This window comes from Acinonyx jubatus, chromosome D2, assembly GCF_027475565.1.
Source record: "Acinonyx jubatus isolate Ajub_Pintada_27869175 chromosome D2, VMU_Ajub_asm_v1.0, whole genome shotgun sequence".
Classification (NCBI taxonomy): Eukaryota; Metazoa; Chordata; class Mammalia; order Carnivora; family Felidae; genus Acinonyx; species Acinonyx jubatus.
The window spans coordinates 18,908,225-18,931,277 of NC_069393.1; the positions used below are offsets into that span (position 1 = coordinate 18,908,225).

At 52.8% G+C, this 23,053-nt stretch overlaps 1 protein-coding gene across 1 annotated transcript in view; it reads right to left on the reverse strand.

The window, feature by feature from the left end:
* Nucleotides 1-542: 542 nt before the first annotated feature.
* Nucleotides 543-23,053, reverse strand: part of LOC113597181 (liprin-alpha-1-like) — a 31,434-nt gene continuing 8,923 nt past the window's right edge. The window contains exons 6-11 of the mRNA XM_053207915.1: nt 22,569-22,703; nt 20,929-21,012; nt 18,828-18,959; nt 16,080-16,159; nt 12,815-12,959; nt 543-914 (exon numbers count right to left, since the gene is read on the reverse strand). Coding sequence (XP_053063890.1) covers nt 861-914; nt 12,815-12,959; nt 16,080-16,159; nt 18,828-18,959; nt 20,929-21,012; nt 22,569-22,703 — 630 coding nt within the window. The 3' untranslated portion in view covers nt 543-860. The remainder of the gene's footprint in view (nt 915-12,814; nt 12,960-16,079; nt 16,160-18,827; nt 18,960-20,928; nt 21,013-22,568; nt 22,704-23,053) is intronic.

Genomic DNA, 23,053 nt, shown 5'->3' on the forward strand with positions numbered 1-23,053 from the left:
GGAGACCAGTGCACCCTGATTGGTCCTCTGAGAGTTCTGCTGCCAGGGGTCTAAGGTTCGGGTTGGCGGGGGGAGAAGGGGGTGGGCAGGATTTCGGGGAAGAGGTGGCCAGGTTGCCCCACCCAGGCTTTCTGGGGCCTCAGCTCCCAGGTTGTGCGGGTCACTGCAGGCAAACTGCCCAGGCCCCCGGGGACCAGGCTCAGAAACAGCATTCCGGCCCTGGGAGATTTTCACAGTGTTTCAATCAGCTTTCCACTCCAAGTTTCTTTAGCTGATAGTTAACACCAGATATTTTTAATCTGTTCACACTGCAGAAGAAAGCATTGCTTGCTAGAAAAAGTGTAGTTAAGGCGAGTCATTAAAATACAATGACAATGGCTGCAAATTAAGTCTGATTATATCAAAACCATGGTTGTAGAGCTAAGGGACATTCGTAAAGGATAACGCGGGCTGGGTCACGGTGATTTTACAAACGTGGTAAAATCCTTTTCTCTGTCAGGGTTTCTTAACAAACAATTAAACAATGATAATTACAATACATGCACAGGTTATAAAAGCCCTGTATTTGTCGTAGGATTTATACATACAACCATGATAGTACATACACTTGAAAGACTAAACTGAGATATAAGAACATCAATTGATTCCAAAGGATATTTATAGCCCGGATATACATGAAAGTAAGGAACTATCTATAGGGAGTGACAAATTTACAGAAATGTACGAAACATTAAATGCTAAATGAGTTTCTCGATCCTATTCACGAATTTGTCAGTAATTAAATACTGTAATAAAATATCTCAGGGTCCACATAACAAGGATTAACAGATGAAAGATCTGGTTGAAGTTTTCAAATGTAGTCACTGCTGGGCTCTGCGTGCTGCAAGACCATCGGTAGAAGCAGTGTGGGTAAACTGCAAGATAAAGGAAAGAATCAGTCTTAAGACATCAGCCCGAAAAGCACCTTCCAGGGCCCCAGGTGGGGCCTAGCGCGTGCCCCCCCTCCCCAAAGACCTTCCTGGCTGAAGAGATTTGAGAATCTAGAGAAAATATGAAGCATTTTGCATGACCAATGAGAATCATTCGATTGAGTTCATACTGGCTTAAGACTGAAAGTTACCAAATTAAAAAAAAACAAGACGAAGGAATCAATCAACTATTCTTTTTTTTTTTCAGGATTTTAAGTAATCTCCATTCTAAATTGGGGCTCAAACTCACTACCCTAAGTTCAAGTGTCATAGGCTCCACCTGGCCTCCAGCCAGGAGCTCCCAACAATCAAACACTGTGGCTGAGACAGGAAAACAGAATGAGAGCAGAACAAAGCCCACCCCCCGAGGCCCTCAGAGCAGGGAGAAGAGGGCTGGGCTCCGGGGCCCACACCCGAAATCTCCAAGTTCAAACTCAGCCCCTCAGAGGGCAATGTGCTTCCGCTTTCAGAAGCTAATCTCTCAACTGAGAGGCCACCAGCGTCACTCACGTGAGGACTAGAATCCTCTTGGGCCTGGTTCCTTCAAGAAGGTGTGCGTAAAACAAGCCAGCCAGGGCCTGCTGACCTAGGAGCTCCACCAGACCAGGCAAAGGCCAGTGCCACTTGCTCCCGAACGACCGGGAAGGCCAGCTCAGACCTGGAAAATCTCCTACTGCTCCGACAGCAATCCTGCCTCCCTACCACAAAAGACATTAGCAGACACTGAAGCCAAACTTCTTTTTTTACGAAAAGAGTGGAAATACAGTTTTCTCCGGAAAAACTGAGAACACACCAACCTCTTTAAGTGTAAGCACACAAACACCAGAATCCTCTTAGCAGGTGTAGAGAAGCTCATGTGTGTGTGTGTGTGTGTGTGTGTGTGTGCATGTGCGTGTGTGTGTGTGTGCGTGTATGTGTATGTGTGTGTGAGTCTGTCTATGTGCGTCTGCGTGTCTGTGTATTTCTGAAAGTCCCTAAGTGAGCCTGCTGTGGCTGTCCTGGCTCACATGGACATTGCGCAGACAGGACACAGGGTGTCCGACTGTGGCCTGCATGGACGGTGCCCTCTACTCACCAACAGGAGGCGTCGGCAGGATTAAGACATGACTGGCTGAATCCAGCCTCTGTGGTGCAGATACTATGCCTGCTCCAAGCAACACAAGGGGCAGCGTGCAAATGCAGCATGCGGTTAGTCTTAAAATAGCACATGAGGGCACAAATACAGCCACACACATTCTAAACCACAGCAGCAACCACTGAGGGCTCCCGGGGCACTTCTGAGTGGGGTTCTCTCCACCCGCAAGCAGCCGGGGGAGTCCCCGGGAGTTCACTCTCAAATAGCAATGGGGCAGTAGAGGCCATGAAAACACTTTCGCCGTGTCCATCTGCCATCTTGTGAAAGAGGGGCCAGGGCTGCCCATCACATACGTAGCTCTGCAAGTGTCGCTCTGAGGCTGGTCCAACGCTCTGAGGACACCCACGATGCCTAGTTGTAGTAGTTGAGAGAATACGCTAATATTCCATCAGATAGAAAAGTTAAAAAAATCTCTTTCACTGTGAAACTTTGATAAGCAGAAGTGAGGAGTAACCTTAGATCATTTGAGCCTGAGCATGCCACAGCATCTGAACGCCTTGTTACATATTAAGTCGGCCATTCTCCATCAGTGTTCACATTCCAACCCAAGAGCCTCCCATACCTCCGCCAAGAGGCTGGGGCAGAGCAGCACGTCACATACAGACCAGCAGCATCTTCTCTGGCTGCATAGGGGACAGAGAGGAAGTGACCCAGAAGCCTGCAGGGAGAGTCTCTGCTGACCCAGCAGGTAAGTCAAGAGTGTCTTGATCTACATTGCTATCTCTAAGAAGGTGCCCTCCTGAAGCTTCTATCATCATCCTGGGAAATTACAGGACACATTGTGAAATAAAAACCAAAAATATATAGTAAGGGCGCCAGCCCTTTAAAATGACCTCACGCTGCAAGTTTGTTTACAGCTGCTTACCCCCATTCCTGACAGCCATTGGGGGCCCCCTGCCCAGACGGCTGCCCCAGGCGGTAAAGGGAGGCAGGGCCATATTTGTGCCAGGACCCTGACCGGGCACAGGTCAGGACAGTCCTGGGCTGACTGGACCTGCCGCACTGTCTTTGTGAAATCACCTTCCTGCTATAGAAGATACTACCTTTTTGTTTTCAAAACAGTCTTTAAGCTGCGGACAGTGCCACACGCTAGGACAGTCCCACCGCACCCTTTCACGTGTCCTATTCTCGTCACACTCGAGTGTTCTTATGGCAATGAAGACAGTCTTAAGTAGTGGTGTGGGAGTAAATCAGTCCTGGTGTTGTATAAGGAGAAATCAACACTTCGTGTCTTCTTAAATAAACGACTGTAACCCTCCCCCAGAGCACAGGGCCCCGGACTGCAGAGAGACCTCCGGGCGCCCCCAAACGCAACTTACAGGCTCTATTGCCAGGCTGCCGTCAACGTGTTATGATGTGAAAAATACTTCTCAAGACTATCAAAAGTCAAATACCAAAAGGAAAGAAACCAAACTCCTCACCTCTGTTAAAATATTGGTTTCTCAATAGCTCATTGGTTTGGGTGTTTTTTACGTTTTTGCAGGTACATTTATTTCTTTTTGAAAGAGACACAAACAGTATGAGTTGTGGAAGGGCAGAGAGCTAGGGAGAGAGAGAATCCCAAGCAGAATCCCCATTGTCACCGCTGAGCCCAATGGGAGGCCCAAACTCACGAAGTGTGAGATCATGACCTGAGCTAAAAGCAAGACTCAGATGCTTAAATGATTGAGCTACCAGGCGCCCCTGTTTGTTAGATTTTCAGAGAGAGAGGGAGAGAGAGAGAGAGAGAGAACGATTGTGTGTGAGTGAGATAGGGGCAGATAGAAAGGGTGACAGAGGACCCAAAGCAGGCTCCACGCAGACAGCAGCCAGCCCCATGCTGGCCTCAGACTCACAAGCAGTGTGATCATGACCTGAGCCAAAGTCAGACACTTAACCAACTGAGCCACACAGGCGCCCCAAAGCTCATTTGTTAATAAATTAAGAGCTAAGCTTAACTTGTAAGGTAAAATTATCTCCGCATTTGGAAGAGTAGTCTGGTACGTGATTCCTACAAACATAATAATCTACGTTCCTTTTTTTTTTTTTTTTTGATTTTACTTTTAGGAAATCTCTACCCCCAACACAGGGCTCAAAGTCACAACCCAGAGATTATGAGTCACGTTGTCCTCTGACTCAGCCAGCCAGGCATCCCCAAATATAATACTCAACAGTTAACGCAAATTTAGATATCATTAGGCTGAAAACTTATTTCACCAACCCTTTGGTCAGTCCCCATGACCAAAAGGTGGTTCAACTCCCATTCCAAGATAGCACGAGCCTGAAATCACGAGCCAACACCCCAAAAGTTATGTCAATCTAAAGGATGACAACATATTGCAATTGCGTCGAAACCAAGACTTCAAACTCAAAACAATACCCATTGAATCCTAATAGTGTATTTTCAATCAGACATGTTAATGTGGAGTCCATTAATGGGCTTGATTTACTTATCTTTGAGAGGCAGAGAGACAGCATGAGCAGGGGAGGGGCAGAGAGAGATGGAGAGAGAGAATCCCAAGCAGACTCCAAGTTGTCGGCACGGAGCCCGACTTGGGGCTCGACGCCACCAACTATGAGATCATGACCTGAGCCCAAAGCAAGGGTCGAGCGCCGAATCATCTGAGCCCCCCAGGAAGCCCACAGGAATGGGCCTTTGGGGAGAGGGGTCCATGCTCTCCGGGAAATTAGACAAGGGTGCCGTGGAGGGGGGTTTGCAGTGGGGACACTGAGGGCATTCCCAAAGGTGTACAGTGTTCTGTAGAAGGATCACAAGATTCCTGATTCTCCACTGAGCCCATGAGTCAAACAGAATTCCACAGGGAAATCAGAAACAGAAGCCATGAAACTTCCACGTGGCACACGAAGTAAGAGTATTTCTCTCTCCACATAAGAGCTAAATGCACGCCAGTCTCACGAGCCTGTGAGGGGAAGGGACAGGCAGAGCTCAGGCAGGAGGAGGCAGCACCGAGGACTCCGTGCCGCGCAAAACAGACCGGGTTTGGGGAGAGAGGACTAGCTGTGCGGTGAAGCTACGCGCTGCCTTGCTCCAATACAGGTTGCGGGGTCTCCAGCAGGGGAGCAGTGGGCGGGTGCAGACGGCCCGGTGTCACCTGTGTGTTCTGGGTCGGGATCTGCACCAGAAGCGCCAGGGCGGTGACATCGAAGGTCCCATCTAAGGCCATCAACGTGCCGTGAACTCCACCGTCTACGCGATTGTTGGCATCCTCTTTAAGGCCAATCGATAGGACCCAGCGAATCACCGGGTCCTTCCTCCAAACCAGCACCTCTGCCGACAGTAAACACCCATGGCCACGGTGGCTGCCGAAAGCTCTCTCCATCACATCCACACCCTGTAATGCAGGACAAGGATCTCCGCTGTGTGCCCCAAGCCTATGCTTCAGCTGCACACTCCGGGTGTTCTGGAAAACCTTCCTCCCGTCAGACAACACTGTTGGCCCCGAGCCTGGGCACCTTGTCACTTCAACACAAACGTCTCAGTTCTAATCGCAAAGCCCGCTTTGTGGACTCAGTTGAAAATCAGAGAAACCTGAAAAGACTCCCCAGCATATTAAGAGACTGTGACGGGACACCTCACTTTCATGCAAAGTAATAACTATTGCATTTGCTTTAGGAGACATCGAAAAATCCCCAGATGATTCACTAGTTACTGTTGGTGAAAGACTGCTTCTGTCAACTGTGAAGAGATTTAAAATGAAGTACACAGTACAGGAAACACATATACCCAGTTCATTTCCAAGGTCTTTCACTAGGTAAAATAACAGTTGTTCAAACACATGGACACGCTTAAAACACTTACACATCGTTACTACATTTCTCTGTAATAACTCTGTAATGACTCTGAGACTCATTCTCCTGAGGCGGACATTGTCAACACTAGGCACCTTTCGTGGAGCCTTATGGGGCTCTACCTCACCGCCACCTCCCTGAGAACTTCACCCCTCATAGCCCACTGTACCCAGAAGCCTTACCAGAAACAGTCGGTTAACACATATTTTATAAGTGACGTGTATATGCTGTATTCCTTCATAAAACAAGGTAAATGTGATTAAGAAAACCATAAAGAGGAGAAAATACATTTACAATACTCTACTGGATGGAAACACATAACTTGCATAGAAGTGGACCTGATCTTCAAACCCTGGCTGTCCAAGGGTCAACCGTATGTTTCTGGGACTGGCCATGCATGTCCACAGAGACCACAGTATGATCCACTCTCAGACACTGCGTGATACCTATGGTAACACAGAACCCAAGTCAGCGATTTGAACATCTCAGCCCCGGAGAAAGTCACCTACACACACTCTGTGAAACTGAATCAAATGCTGGGGCAAACAACTCAATAAACGCTGTCCTCATATGACCAAGTACTTAAACCATACCTCCCGAAGATGACAAAATAAACGTAGGAAACACAGTGGAATGTTGTGGCCAATTGTGTGACCTCTGGACTTACAAGACATACACATTTCTGGGAGCAGTGGGTGTGAGAGCCAGAGGGCACTACCACGAATCTTAATGTTTTCATTACAGAAAGTATAAGCATGTGGAAGAAAAGACACTGGCAACATCTAAGGGACCGAATTTTCCCAGCACGGTTCCAGGAGCAAAAGGCCCCGGAGGCCTTTTTATGTCCGTGGAGGACATAATACTGCTTTGCAGCTATAGAGTCTATTGACCAAACGAACAGCTACTGCTTGAAAAACAGGTACAGCTGAAAAGTGCTCAGCAAGGTGACAAGAAACACAATGCTTCTCTTTTAAAGTTTTTGGTGTTTTTCAGCTTGTCCGCCCAATTTGCGGAGTCCCAGGGCACCTTGGGAAGGGTTTTCAATTCAGTGGCTCCAACTCAGCGGCTGTGGGGAAGCAGCGTGATGAAATGGGAGGTGGGGGGTGTCCACAGCCACGTGAGGTCTCCCGACACGGGGAGGGGTCTGCAGGCAGAGAGACCACGGATCTAGAGGAATGAGGCCAGTAAGACCACCCACACGCTGGAAACACGCAGGGGACACCAACCTGGTCATGCAGGCTCGTCGCTAGCGTGGCTGGGGTGGACCTTTTGTCTTCTGGTGAGCAACCAGCGGATGGATTTTGTGATGCCCTTCTTCTTGGGGGCGTTGTTCAGTGAGTCCTGGCTATTGCTAGTTTTGCTGAGGCTGCTCAAGGGGCCATCCTGAGAGCCCGGGGATCTGGGGGACGCACAGGAGAGCATCTTCCACGCGTGCTTGTCACACGACACACCGCCCCACGTGATTAGAAGCACAATCCCCCAGCTTCTAGGGAGGGCTGCGCCCTGGGAGCTGACGCTCTCTCCCTCCCAAGTATATCTGGAGTCCAAGCACCTTGGGTTGAGAACGCTCGGCACCCCTCCCTGGCTGTGACCCGGGAGCACGGAGGACATGCACACCTGAGCCACCCCAGGATGTGGTGCGAGTAACAGAGAGGCTGCTGGAGCTGCCTGGTGGGGGTGGGGGTAAGAGAGCATGGCTCCTGACAGCCCCACAGGGCACAGTGCGGCCCAGGGGAGGAGCCCTAGGGAGCATGTCACCCAGGATCCACCGGGAGGAAAAGGGAGGTCTCAGGACGGCTGGTGCGTAGGATCTGAGCAAACGAGGCTGCCCTACAGCCACCAGCATCACAAGACTCTGGTCTTTCCCACCTGCCTTTTGCTCTGCTGGCCACACCCAGGGCACCCAGGCAGGTATCCCAAGAACGCCGTGCCCGTAAGCTCGGTTCATTGGCCTCTCTTTGGAATCGCTGTTCCGACCCTTTCTCCCCCATGTAGAGATCAAAGGTTTCTCAGAGCTGAAAACCAGCGCACAGGCATGTCTCCTACGATGCCTGTGCCCCTTACTTTGTGGCGGCCCTGATGTCCTCGTGGCTGGCCTTGTGCAGTGCCCCTTGCTGCAGCCTGTCCAAGCTCAGGGACCTCTGGGAAGAAGGAGCTGACGGTCCACATCGTGTCCTTGCCGTGCTATGTTGTGACTCTTCCTCCAAAGGCAGCAACTGTGGGGTGGAGAGGAGAGTGACATGAGTTCACCGTGCACCCAGACAGAGGAGCACACAGCCCTGAAATCATAGCCAGCAACTCATTTGAAAAGCTATGAGCTGTGCTTTGTGCAGCGTCCAAACCGACTTCCTAGGATCGGCCTAACGCCAGGCGAAAGGGTGGATTTGCGTCCGGGCAGTGGGCCCACTGAGACCCCCAGCCCATCTGCATCGAGGGGTGTACCCTCCCCAGGACCTCGCACCACCAGGAGCCCGGCCACAGAAGGTAGAGGCGGAGACCCAAACCATGTCACCATATACCACGGCCAGCTGAGAAGGAAGGTGTTTGTTTCCTGACGCCATTCAGGGCAAACCCTGGTGAGCACGGAGCCCTCCCATGCACGATTGTCCAAAGCTCTTTGTTTGGGGGAAGTGGAGCGAGCTTGTGGCCTAATCCACTGTCACTTCTGGTAGCGATGCAAGGCTGGAATCTACGGGGACGTGTGTAAAGTGACAAGGCACCCAACCCCCTGACCCCACACTCGGGTCTGACTTCTGCTTCTCGGGGCCATTTCGGTTGATGTTACAAACTGACGGACTCATCTGCAGCTTACGGACAGTCTGCTCGACACGGTGGAGACACAGTGTCCCTTGGCTGCCGTCACGACAAATGAACCCCTTCAGACTCCATTTTTCCTTCTGTGACAGGCTGTGGGTCTGCGGCTATGTGGCTGTGGGCCCTGGAAAGGACCGTGGGGCCACGGACCCGCCAGCGTTATGACCCTTGACAGGTCCTGGTGGTGAGGCAGGGCCGGATCTCACGAGACACACGTGTAGGACTGGCGAGACAGGCACAGCCAACTGGGTTTGTACCAGGACCTCCGAAGCTGCATGGGGCTCGGGACACCCATGGCGGTCAGCACCAAGTGGAGCTGAGCTCAGGGAAGACACAAGCTTCACCAACAGCTCCAAAACACCTGCCTCCTCTCCTGATTTCCTGACAATCCTCAGACAACAAAAGGCTACCTTAACAGGCTACAAATTATCCACATAAAACCAAACAGGGTCAGACTCACTCAACACAAGTAGATGTCATACCCAGGTGGAAGCAAGGATGTGGAGAAAACAAACCCAAAAGGGAACAGGACAGGGAGCCACACTAGCGACCAGGCTATGAGGTGAGCAGAGACGGAGGGCTCCGGGAGCACACCCTCCCCTGTGTCACAGCGCAGTCCACACACAGGCCCCCGCCCAGCACTGGGTCCTGCCAGACTTGTGCCTATGGGCCATTTCAGTCTCAACCAAAACGGGAGGCTCCCGCCAGGCTGGGAAGTGCAACGCCCGTGCTGGCCCTGTCTGCATGGACCTGACACCCGCTGCCCGTACACCTAGACTTCATCCCCCAAAACCTCCAAAGAGCCCTCCAAGTAGCCATCAGTGAGCTGCGGGAGCAGGCCGTCCTGCCTGGGTGTTCATCACATGACCCTCTGTTCCTTGAGAAAGTCTTGCTACAGAGGAAAAGGCAGCACGAGCCAGCCGGAATGCAGGGCGTGCTCTGTGCCCCGGCGCCGATGTGAGCTCCTGACCTCTGAGGACCGTGCGCCGATGGGCAGTGTGTGGACACCCCAAGGGCCATGAACCTTGCGCTGTCCTCACTTACCAGGAGAGCAAAGCAGGAAAAAAAGACGGTGATGAATACACCCCGGTCACAAAACAACCAGTGACCGAACTGGCACTTGAACGCAAGAATTCAACTGAACGGACACACCGTCTGTGCCGTGGAGGGGCTCCCCCAGCTGCCGCCCAGCTCTGTAGCAGAGGCACGGCCCTGTCAGCGCATGGCTGGGAAGGTCTGGGATGGGGGTCCGGTCCAGGGAGCAAGGCATCCCAGTTATGAGGCGGACTCTCTGGTCGAGGGTTCCGTCCCGAGGCACGGCGCTTCCCCTGAGGATGGGCACACCCACATCGTTGTCCTCTGGACACAGGAGGTGTCCTGTCCCGGCGAGGAGCACCGTAAATGGGAGAAGGGCGCCCGAGCAAAGATGGGGTATGTGGCAGAGTGGTGTCGTGGCCAGTGTTTGCCCTGCAAAGTGTCCTCATGCACAGGACCCGGGCTCTCAGGCTCTGGTTGCACATCTGGAAATGGGCTAACCACACAAGCTGTGGCTCGCGGGGATGTCTGTGAGGGCCAGGTCACAGGATCCTAAACCACTGCACACACCAGGTGGCGAACCCTAAGAGCTCTCTGAATGCTGCTGGCTACGGCTGTCAAAAGTGGTTATCCCGAAATCGAAACTCTACGGCTCTGCTTCATTAATTTCTCTTCCTAGAAACTTCTATGTCTCATGGAACAAAGTTCGCAGCGCAGCGAGCAAGACACAAACGAGAGACAACGGCGAGCTCTGGTGGCCGTCGCAGGTACCGTGGAAACAGCACGCCGCGCTCGAGCTCCCAGTGGCTCCTGTACTTCCCCGCACACGACAGCCGCTCGTCCTTACCCAGCTGTGGTGCTCACCGTGAAGAGACGGGCACTCTCCCCCACACCACAGACAAACACAGCTAGGTTGCACTACGAAACACTTTCGCTTTCTCCGATGCTTCCTTACATCACTAGGCTGACAGAGGCATGCAAAGAAAGGAAGAGAAATCAGATTTACCGCACACTTGGAAGCTACAATTTCCAAGACGAAACGAGCAAACATATTTTAAAGAGAACAACAAGATGGATATAATTGAGAGAAGATTTAGAAACAACCACGACTGGACGCAGACCTTTGTTCCACCACACATCTGAATGTAATAGGCTATTCGACATTTACCAGAGACACTCCCAATTATCACTCAGGGACGTAAAACCCCATGACAACATACACAACTTATTAAAACATGGCATCTTGTAGAACAAAGACATCTAACAGGTGCCTATTCTAAACTTTCCTGTAACTGTTCTCCTTGTTGAAAACCAAGTTACACTTTTACAGTATCGCCCTAGGGGATGCCGAAGTTCCCGCAACACCTTGTATAACACCAAACAAACCCACTCTGTTAATGCCCTGCTGGACGTGAATGTGAAATCCTGACCTAGAATTTGATTGACAACCTCTCACGAATCACTGTGCTGGTTGCAGGAGGGTGCCCTGGGCAGGTACGTGATAAAAACGGGCTTAGGGGCAGGTGACAGCTTCACGTTGTAGGAGTCCTGAGCTTCAGTGTAGAAGGCAGTACTTGTGCTCAGTAAGCCCATGAGATTTGGAGTCCTGAACACGAGTGTCGGCACCGCAAAGCATGCTGTCTGTATCGAGCTTCCGTTCATCTATGCTCAGTGCCTTATCCCTTTTGAAGAAACACTTCGTTTACAAATTATTATCTGGATCATACCCGTATCCACCTGTACTATGCAGTGATACGCTAGCGACAATTTCTCACTATTGGGGCAAAACCCCACTATCTACTGACAAATGAAGACACAGGAGAAACAACACGAGCCAGCCACGACTGACCACAGACCCTCCAGGGCAAGACAACAAAATAACAGAACACAAACCACAGAACTTTTACCCTGTGTCTCCTTCCAGCTAGCACCGCGTCTCTGCTCCCAACCAGAGTTCAAGTCCTCCAGAAATCTGCCCCTACTGTGTCTACACAGACTCTGGAACTCGGGCGAGTGGGCCTTAGCACAAGGGCTCCTGGACCAAACCACCGTGGTCCTCGGCCTCCACCTTGCCTGGCCCCACCCAGCACCACCAGGCCACCGGTCTCCCTTTCCCTGAGCACCTGGCTCACTGAGCTCCTTCCACCTCGTGACCGCTTGGTCTCTGCCAGTTCTGTCTCTCTCTCTCCACTGCCACACTGGGCAGTGCCCAGAGAGCCACCCGTGGACTCTGGGGCTATCCACAGGTGCCCATCTAGGGACTTGTCAATCATCTGTCAAACAGAAATAGATAACTAACACACATCTCACCTTTTACTTCCCATTCGCTGCTGGTCTCCCCTCACTACACGGTGCACACACAGGGGTGCAGGCCTCTCCTCTAACTTTTTATCTATTTATTGTTTTCTTTGTTTTATTTCAAGTGGGGGAGGAGCAGAGAGAGGGAGAGAGAGAGAATCCCAAGCAGGCTCTAGGCGCGGTCAGCGCAGAGCCCCATGCGGGGCTGCGGGGCTGCGGGGCTCGATCTCACAAACCCGTAGATCGTGACATGAGCAGAAATCAGCAGTCGGACGCTGGACCGACTGAGCCACCCGGCGCCCCTCATCTGGGTTTTTCAGTCATGCTGCACCCTAGCTCTGGGACGATGTCTGCACCAAACTTGTTCCATGACTACAGGTGCTCAAAACTTACACAAATATATAAAAATATACGCAGCTGAAGAGACAAAGGACAAAAGTACTTAAACTCCAAAGGTGAATTCTTTGTTGTTTCAGGATGAATACACGTGTTCATTTAACCTTCATTAGCGTTTCAAACCCTTACTAATTTGCATTGTGCTGTGCTTAACACTAGGTCCTATCTTAATCCACATTGCTACTTTATACAAAGAAAGAACAAAAGCTCTCAAAAGTAAATTCTAAGGCAGCAAAAGAAGAATGGGGAAAGCTGAAAAGAGAAAGCAGCCAATCAGTTCTTTAGTTCCAGAAGAGCCTCACAGACAGAGGAAAAGGCAGGTGACATCGGAGCAGGCAGGTGGGTCCCACGAGAGCCCCCAGAGGATGGAGGTCCTTGCCTTGGAAGGCTCATGTCGCAGACGGGCCACACGGCCTTTCCGGTGGTGCCGCAACACCGCGCTGCTGCTGCTGCTGCTGCTGGCATCCGTGGGGCTCTCCGCCGGACGGAACCTGGAAGCTGGGATGCTGCTGACGTGCGTCCGCCTGAAATACGGAGGAAAACAATCAAACAAACACGCACACACACACCAAGGTTGTTATCTAAAGAAAAGTGGACTTTGTCCGCCAGGCCAGAACCCGTCAATTGGGAAATGAGGTCACAGAAAAAGGTCTCCAAGGAAGGCATCCTTGCCCCTGGCTCCAGTGCAAGCCCGCTAGCCGGGCCCTGTGGAGACAGGGTCTCCCGGGCCCAGCAGGTGCAACGCATCCCCGCGGCCCAGACGTCCACGAGGTGGAGCAGTGCCTGCCCCCAGTCAAGCTGTCATCCTGCGTGTCTGCACCACCTCCTGCCCAACTGATCGGAAAGCACTCCTATACGTCCCTCTGGCCTTCACCTGCCATCGGCCCACGTGTGCCAAGGCCCTTGCTGTGATGCCAGGTGACCCCAGGTTTTCCTCCACCAGCCACTATCGGGCACCCCAGGGGCATCCGCGGCAGGATCCTCGGGAACCACACCTCGCAGCTCCCGTACACAGGAGGTGGCAATGCACCCGGTGTTTCCAAGGCAAAAGCGTCTCTGGCCTCTGTGCAGTTAGGCTAACAGACAAATGTCCCCCTTGGCCACAGAAGTCTCCAGAGAAGTTCCATGGAGCCCCGAGCCCCTAGGGTAGAGTCACTTAATAGGGCTGTCAGCTGCTCCCCTCAGCAAAGGCTCTGGGCACGAAGCTCTGGGCAGCAGCTGTGAAGGAGCGCCCGCCAGCCCACGTGCCCAGCCTCAGCCACGGGCTCACCCTCCACACTTGAACCCTGCACGGGAGTCCAGTGGCTCCTCGCTCTCTGGAAAAGAAGAGAGGCTGCCTTCCATTTCACAAATCCTTATGGTCTCGGGAGACAGAACACGCCCATCTGATTCACATCAACTAAAGAGGGGGCCCCTGGCGTCACCCCTCGTGGCCTGGAGACAGAGCCACCACGACAGGGCGTCTCCTCTGTGGTGCTTCAAGCTCTTCTCTGCGGCCTTTCAAGAAACGTCATTGACACGTGCTGCCTCAGGGTACTGCTTGTTTCTAAGACAGCCAAGTCGGAACTGCCCGCTGGCCACAACCATCTTCCCTTCCTCTGGTCCCCCCATTCCCAGAACAACTGCTCACCTGAGCTCAGGTGGTCTAGCTTCACCGCTGTGGGGCCACGACACATCGCCAATCGGGGAGAGCCACACACGCCACCCCGCATGGGACCTGGCATGGTTCGTGGCTCCTCCGAGGTTCGTGTGTGTCCCCTGACTCTGACACCCTATCTCAGGCTCCCTGGCTCCCGACCCCACCACCCTGCATCCAGTCCTATCCCAGAGCGCTCTCCCATCTGCCCCGCCTGCGTGTGGAAGTTGGTCCGTCACCTTTCTTTTCCTCTGCAACCCAGACCATGTCATCTTGCTAGAGGAGGACACAAACAGAAGACGTGGCTGTGAGGTCGTGCCAGGAGGGCTCAGCTGTCCAGCCTGCCTGCCGCCTTCTCAGTCTCGTCCCCACGGCCCCCGGCCGCTCACGGCGACACAGCTCCCACCAGCCTTCTTCTGCCACCACACGAGAGTGCACTTTGTGAGACGGCATCAAACACCCCTGTTCCTCAGCCGGTCTCCTGCCCGGGGTCTTCTGACCACAAGGCCACCTGTGACCGCGGCCAATGCCTCCGCAACCACGGGAGCACTGCGATCCTCTCTATCCTTCCCCTTGGCCAGCTCACCTCAGGCGGGTGACGGGCGTGGACGTCCCTCTTATGGCAACTGCCCCAGGGTGCCACCCTCCAGGGGCCTGCACAGCCCCTTCCCTTGAGAACTCCAACGTGCACTCGAGTGGCCTGCACCGCATCCACTGTTTGCTCCCTTGGCCTCCTCACACATACCCGTCTTCAAGCCCTGGTATGGTGACACTCAGCACACTGGTGTCTTGCTGGTGAGGATCTCCGTCAGCCAACCAAGAGGCCGCTCTGTGCCCGGACCTTCCTGTGTGCTTCTCTCTCTGGAAACACATTTGCTGTGCCACCAGTAGTTCGTAGGTCATGGGAGGGCCGCTTGGGACTCTCTTGCACCCAGACTTCTCTCTCTACAAGCAGGCTTCACAAGGACAGCACAGCACACCCTCGACTCTTCCCGAAGCCCCCGTCGGCAGCCGCAGAGACCCCAGTGAGGCCTGAGGGGGCCTGCCTTTGGAGCAGGAGCCTGCTTCCTGCACCTAAGGGGGCCCAGTCAGCTACTCGAGGCACTGTCACACCAGAATGACTCTCACATGGTACATATTTCCTACAAAGATAGCAAGCAAACCTTTGAATACCTTGCTGACAATTACTGTCTGCAGGACGCAGCTCACAAGCCGGCTGTCCCACTCCCTCACAGGCGACTCACCAACGTCCCAACAGAGTTACAGCGATTACCTGTCATTCTCCAGTGTTTTCAAAAATATAAGAAACTGCGAGCACTGCGCTAACCCCACCGATGTCAAGGTGACCTTCACGACCATGGCCACGTGTGCACTCCCATGGTGACCCCACTGGCATTGCGGAAGGGACCATAGCTTCCAGGGATGCTGGGCCGAACCTGGCACGCTGGACCCCTCCTAGCCCCACACCATCACTGCCACACTCGGTGGAGGGAGGCCGCAAATAAACCCACCCAAACACGAACAGAACTTTCCCTAAATTCCACTCCTCCTCCCATGGCTGTGAGCTCTGTCATGCCTCCCGGTCTCCTGAGATTCCACACCTAACCTCTGGAAGGAGGTTTTACTTCTCCCTCTTGCCAACTACGAAGCTACCGGCTCCCTGAGCTACATCCAGTCCCTCTGCCCATTCGGCCAAAGGATTCCTCTGCAAGATACACAGCAGGTGCTAACATAGGTGTTTGTGAGGTGGTTCATGTTAGGCACAGTGAAGGGCAGTGTCCCCCCAGCCCTGCCCCATCATCAGTTAGCTGGTACCTGGAAAATGGATCGCGTCAGACTACAACACACTCAGGGTTATTGTGTGTAACTCTGATCCGGTTCGGGTCATACCATAGCACACCCACCGTTCTACTTTGGAACCATGAGCTGGTTCAGGTCATACTGGTGACAGAGGGAAGCCGCCCCCAGCCACATCTCAAACAGATCTGTGAACCGGGAAGTGTCATACCTATGGTGAAGCGAAGAGCCTCTCAATCTTGCCCGCTTTAATATGGCGCTCAGTGCTTCCATCTTCTGTAGAAGGTGTTCCTGCAAAGCAGCAAATGACAACGACACTCACTGCAAGCAAGGTTAACTAGTCTTTGCATCAAGAGTCCATTCAACACCGAGCACAAACTGGTAGTGGCCAGAGGAGAGGAGAGTAGAGGCAAGGGGCAAAAGAGATGATGGTGATTAGGAGGCATCAGCATCCAGATATCAAATAAGGCCATCTCGGGGATGAAAAGCACAGTACAGAGAACACGGTCCGTGATACCCTAAGGACTCTGTATGGTGACACACGGTGACCACAGTGATGGTGACGAGCACAGAGTTACGTGTGCAATTGTTGAAACGGTATGCTGTCTACTTGAAACTGATACAACACTGTAGGTTCATTTAGCTTCAAGAAAAAATGGAAAACATACTCGCATCAAGGTGTGCTGAAATGCTGACCATCATAACCACGATGGGTAAATTCAGCACTTACAAACCCCAAGACCATCCTCTCCAAGAGTCCTCCAGCAAACACCCGGATCACCAAGTGAACGTCCTAAACCCTACTGAACAGTTAGGTCTCAGGGAATAGCAAGGTTACAGAGGAGAAACACGGAGCCACTAGGACTTCTTCCTAATTATGTAGAGAGGAGCAGGACTTTCTGGGCGGTGGGGGAATAGCCCTTCTGTGCAATAGGCACGTGCTCCTTCGTGGACCCTCTGCAGCCCAGCCTCACGTCTGCACACGCAGCACAGGGTAGCAAGACCGACGAGGAGCTTCGGTCACACAACTACCCCCTAGGCAGTGCCGTCCCAGGCCGCAGACCCCGCCGCACGTGGCTAACTGAGCGCCCAAAATGGGGCTGGTCCCGACCACAGGGGATGGAACTGTGAGACGCCCCGTGGGTTGCAAGGACTGAATGTGGAAAAACATTGTAGAGTAGCTCCTTCATGTCTACACTATTTACATGATACAATAACATGTTGCCTGCATCGGGCTACATGAAAACTAACATCACCCGTCTCTTTGACCATTTCAAATGCAGCCGCGAGCACCCTTGGGATGACACCCGTGTCACCTGTTACCTTCCTGCTGGGCAACGCTGCAACTCAACGAACGGTTTACGTGAACATTTTAGCTTTTGAGCGAATCCCCGAAGGGACTCAGAAATCTGAACCCCATAGGCTGCTCGGCTCCAACTCCGCCACATGCGTGCCGTTCAGACTTGCGAGCGTGGGGCCGCTCGAAAGCACATTGGTGGCTCGCCTTGGAGGAAGTGTGAGCCCCAGAGGTCACCTGCTCCTTTCCAGTCTCAACCGATCACTGAATGATTCGAGAGATGAATACATTCTCACAGTCTGCGTTTCTTGTAACGGTTTTTTCAGATTGCCAACTTCTCCTAACAGAGACTTCTGAGAAAGGTACTGACAGTCCTTTAGTGTTGATTCTTTCAAACGTTCCACATGCTAGAGCATGCCTACGTTTCTCTTTACAATAACGCAGCACCACAGACAAGCATGGAGCCGGATGGCCATACCAACGAACCGGGTCACATGACCACAGAGTGAAATGCTGTCTGTGAAACTGCAGTAACAGCCTTTACTCATACTTTGTCCATGTACAATTTCTTCACGGATTCACTGTTGGACTGTAAGTGATGACAAGTTAACATTAAGTTTACTTGCAGCAGGTACACTGGTTTGTACTAGCTTTTAGGGTCTGGGATGCTTCAGTCACTTGGGAAACCTGACCTAAGTTTCGTACATATGCTTCCAATCTCACATACAACTTTCTACCGAAAGGCTGGCCCCAGCGATCAAGGTAGAACCTCACGTGGGGTGTAATAACACACCTCATAATGGGTTTTACCCAAAACAAGTGTGTCGTGTAATTAGCATTGCTCACTGGTGTCTCCAAGTGACAATCTTAGGGAGGATTCTGGGCTCATCTACAGGGACAAAGGTTGTAACCAGAACCGGAGGTCTCAGGTCCGCATCCAACTGTCCCCACCAGAGCTTCTCTCACAGAGATCCTATGATACTGCTTCCCTCCCATTACACCTCAAGTGTGTCCGTTATGATGGTGTAAGAGTCCAGGCTTAGACTCTTTGCAACCCAGATGAAAAGAGGGAAGGCAGGAGATGGTACTGGAGTACTACTGTTTTCAGCTGGTTTAATTGCTTGAACGAACTGCGCACTCATACCGGTCCCGTCTGGACAAAGAGGTAGAAATTAGCTCCCCAGGACAAAGAAACAGCCTTGAAGGTTCCAGCCTAGGGGCGGGACCAAACGAGGGCCTGCCGACCACATCCAAGCCACCGCGGTCCTATCAACAAAGGGTTATCGGCACACGGCCCTCCCCTTAGTTATTTACTGCTGTATGGCTGTTTCGGTGGGCCCATCTTTGATTGCATGAAGTAGCTTAATCCTTACGTCTCAGTTAGTAAAGGCCTAAAATACTTACTCTCGGGCCCTCCCCAGACCACACTCCTCTTCTAGACAGTGAGACGCACCTTCCCGCACACATACGTCGGGCGGGCACAGGACACTGGGAACTTAACGTAGGCAGTGGGTAACAGCCTGCAGTTTTTCCGCGTGAAAGAATCATTTCTACTTTCTGCAGTGGCTGTTAGCCTCTGCTCCACGCTGCTCCTCAGGATCACAACGTGAGCGTCTCCTCTGTGAGGACGGGGGCACTCAGCCGCTGTCTCTCATGTCCTACCTTATCTTCCGCAGCAGCCATTCTCTCTTTTAGATGTCGCTGAAGACGCTCGTCAGATTCGGCAAGGAGCTTGTCAATAGTGCTGGACAGATGTTGATTAGTCTCTTCCTTTAGTAGTTCTCTCTGACGTACCTGAAAGAGAAGACGCAGGCTTCAAGCCAAAGTGCGAACACCGGCTCAGGCGTGCGAACGACCAGCGGTGTGACCCACACGCACGCCATCCTCGGCTGCCCCTTCCCACGGCACTCTTTGGCGTGCTTGTGCGTCACTGCCAGCACCGACCTAGCGGGGCACAGAAACGCAGGACCCTGCTTCCCAGGGGTCATCACTTAGCAGGTCCCTTTGTTTCTGGGAAACAAAACACGCATGGGCCCTCACGAATGTCCTCATTATTAGCTCTCAGATGGGCTCAGGAGGCAGATGTACATGCAGGAAAAGAGCATATTTCTTAAGGGTTCAGTGATTACACACGGGAGGAGGCATATTCCGGGGCGGAAACAGAAGCTCGGATCTGGCCTCAGGGGGAAAGAAATGAATCCATTGACAAAACCGAAAGATAAAAAAAAAATCCCCTTTGGGAAAGATTCAGTGGTGTGAAAGACTTTCACCTGTTTTTCGTGAAATTCACACATCTCCTGAACGTTTTGTAATGGAAACTTGTATTTACCTCAAGTGATTTCCCAACGTAACCGCCAAGTTCACGGGTCTGTGTTTTATCGAACTCTCATCAATCGTATGGTTTAAAACCTTGTTTCTACCGCATATCCTGAATTAACCCAAAACAGAAGCGGCGAGGACAGGCCGGCAGGATTCAGGGGCTCCTGCCGGGCGGAGGGCCGTGGGGTACGGAGTACACATGTGCCCTGCAGTCGGGGGGGCCCAGGGAGGAGGAAGAGCCCTCAGGACACACCCGCAGGCTAGGCAATGGACAGTCCCTCCAGGCTCGGGCTTCCTCATCTCTAAGCCACACCTGCTGGCACCTCTTTCCTTGGGAGCAGGCAACAGAAAGCACGACCACCACACCTCACACGCAGCAACGGCCATCACTTGGAAAAGACCCTGGCCACCCCACAAGAAGGGATCAGCACCCAAGTAATTTTCAAGCAAAGCAGCTTAAAAGTGTCCTTGGAATTGTCTCAGTTATAATAGAATCCTTATCTCAACACCTGTCCCTCCAAACTACCATACAGTCCTAAAGGCAATGAAGTGCTTCTCTAAGTAGGTGAGGTCGAATTCTCGGCCCAAGAGGCTAGCGTCTGGTTGTGCTCGCTTGTGTGCATGTGTCATGGCGGGCTGGGGTCGGCCAACACGAGCCGTCACGCTGGCATCAGAAGCTTCACTCCGCGGAAACTCATGTTTTATTTTCTGACCCTGAGGGCCAAGCACACGAGTTTCTGGTGTAAGTTAAGGGTGAGTGTTTTGACTTTGCTGGTGAAAACAAAACCTGATGGCCTTGGATGGACGTCCCAAGTTGGGGAGGCTGCTGCCTGCTCTGTCTCCTGGGTGTTTCATGTTGACGTCCGACCAGCTCCCGCAGGGAAAAATCTCAGGGGATTCAAGGGACACGGGCCTCCCTTTCGTCAAGGCTCGATGACGCTATTCCTCTTCTAAGGAACATCTACCCCGACCTGTGCCTATACATCTCAAGTAGAAATTCAGGATGTGGGGACCAAGGTCAGCCCCGTGACCTGATTTCAGGACCTCAGTGTCACGTCCTAAGGAAGGAGACCCCTCCTCTAGGCTGCCCTACCCCAGGCCAGTACCTGCGCTATGGCCAAGGGACACCCACGAGGTCCCGCGTCAACCGTGAGTAGCTGCTAATGAGCTGGTGGGCACGGTGGGCTGTGCGGGTGCCTCCACCCCTAGGCGGCACTGCCTACGGGGCCCCAGCGTCCAGAGAACATTGTCCACAGGCTAGGAGTGTTCACTAGCATCCAACTCGCACAAGAGTGCACCGTACCCCTGATGGGATCGAGAAGGGGCCTGGCGTCCACGTGGGGAGAAGTGGGAAACAAGGGACCACTCCCTACCCCCACACCCCCAGCCTGCGCCTCATCCTCAACCACTGCCAGGTGCGCGGCTGCTCCGCCCGGACACGTACCCGCTGCAGTTCTTGGTTCTTTTCCTCCAGCTGGGCCTCCATCTGGCGCAGCCTTTCCTCGATGGTGCCACCCCTCTGCTCGGCCTGTGGGCGACAGCGGGGTCAGAAGAGCTGGCTGCCCCACACCACACGCTGTGCCTACGCACGACAGGCTGTGAGCGGCCTTCTGCCTGCTCACAGTCCCTACAGGCCTCATGCATGCCAGTGGGAAGCAGTGGGCTTCCATGCTGGTGACCGGGGGTGGGCAATGGTCTCGTCCCCACCCCGGGTCCCGGATCCTTGGACGGTGCCTCGTCCCCCGGGAGACACCCCTGTCCACTCAGCACGGACAGGAGGAAGCAGCAAGCGGAAAGAGCAAACAGGCGTGCTGCCTTCCTAAGCTGGGAAGTTACTTCCAACAATTTAGCTTCCTCAGCAGCACACTGTCCAAAGACAAAGGGTCGGGCTACACGGCTGACCAGGGACAGGAGAGAGGACAGGCGAGAAAAGAAACGGAGACTTGACATGCAGATCACAAAGGAGGAGAGGCTCTGTTGGAGCCTGGGCCTGTGGGTGCCCAATGCCGCCTGCCCGACTTGATGGCAGCCTTGAGGGTCATTATCCCGTGACGAACCCACCCCCCTTCCCACTGGGACCCTGACTGCACTGGAACCGGTGACACAGAAGCACCGACAGGCTCCCTGCTACAGGTTCCCTCAGCCCAGGTTCCGGAAGGATGGACTGGCTGCCCAGTCATGTGCTCCCTCGTCCTGTGTGCATCACTCGATCCCAGCACCGACCACATCATGTCTGGAAACTACCTCTTCAACTGCTGCCTTCCTCTGTGGGTGGTGAGGGCTGTGAGAGCTGGGAGGGCAGGGACTGTGTCTAGCACGTTCCTCAACTCTATTTGTGGAACCTCCGAGTGAATTCCTTAAAGATTTATTTCTTACAGGGGTGTCTGGGTGGCTCAGTCAGTCGGGTTCTGACTCTTGGCTTCAGCTCAGGTCATGAACTCAAGGTTTGTGCGTTCGAGCCCTGTGTCAGGCTCTGTGCCGCTAGCATGGAGCCTACTTGGCATTCTATCTCCTTCTTTCTGCCCCTCCCCTGCTCATGTATGTGCCCATGCTCGCCCTCTCTGTCTGTCTCAAATAAATTGACGTTTAAGAATTTTTTAAATAAAAACGATTGTGTTTAAAAGAGGATAGGATTTTCTCATTTCTCGGAAAAATTCTATGCTTTTTTGGTTGTTTTTCCTTCGGTAAGCTCTACACCCAACGGGGAGCTCAGACTCATGACCCTGAGATCAAGAGTCCCAAGCTCCACTGACTGAGCCAGCCAGGCACCCCTGTCCTTCTCTTGCCCAAGGCTACTATCTTGAGCTTTGAGTCGCTGACGTAACTCTGAAAAGCAGTGAGTCTTACATGCAGCCAACGGCAAACAGCACACGTCGGACAAAACCGGAGGGAACAAAACTGGGGATGATGCGCCTGCCGTTGAAAAGCATTCCAACCTCAGACAAAGTAGCACCGAAAACAGATCTCAGCTGGTTCGCGGACTTTGGCACGCCGACGTTACCGGTGAGAAATGAGATACAAGAACGGGCCGCCATGAAAATGACATTCCCACCTATGGGACCCAGAAGGAAACGGGGGCCCCACCTTGCAGAGGGTGGCCACCCTCTGGGCCGGCTCGGCTTCCACCTCGGGCAGCGACTTGGCCTTCCTCGGGGTCTGCTGCAGCTTCCGCTCCGCCACCTCCAGGCGCTCTTCCAACTGGCCGTTTTGATCCGCAGTCTAGGAAATGAAGGCAAAGCATCAGAGTGTAGCAAGTCTTCTCTCCGTTTCCGTTTTTAATAAAGTGAAACAAAATCTAAATGCAGAGATCTACTGGTAGTTCTGACTGAAGCCAACAGTTTGGTAGGTGCTTCAGAGTAAACCTTTCCTTTCTGCAAGGAGTCACCCACTGCCTTGGTCCTCCTTTCACTACGCAAAACATGTCTTGCCAAACTCTTTGCTCTTCTTCAGTATCTTCAAAGAAGTCTTTCCAAAGACAAAGTTCCCACACATTAAAGAAAACCCATCTTCTGGAGGAGCTTGCTCGCTCTTCCTGACGAGTTAAGGAGAGAAGGGTTCGGTCCTAACCC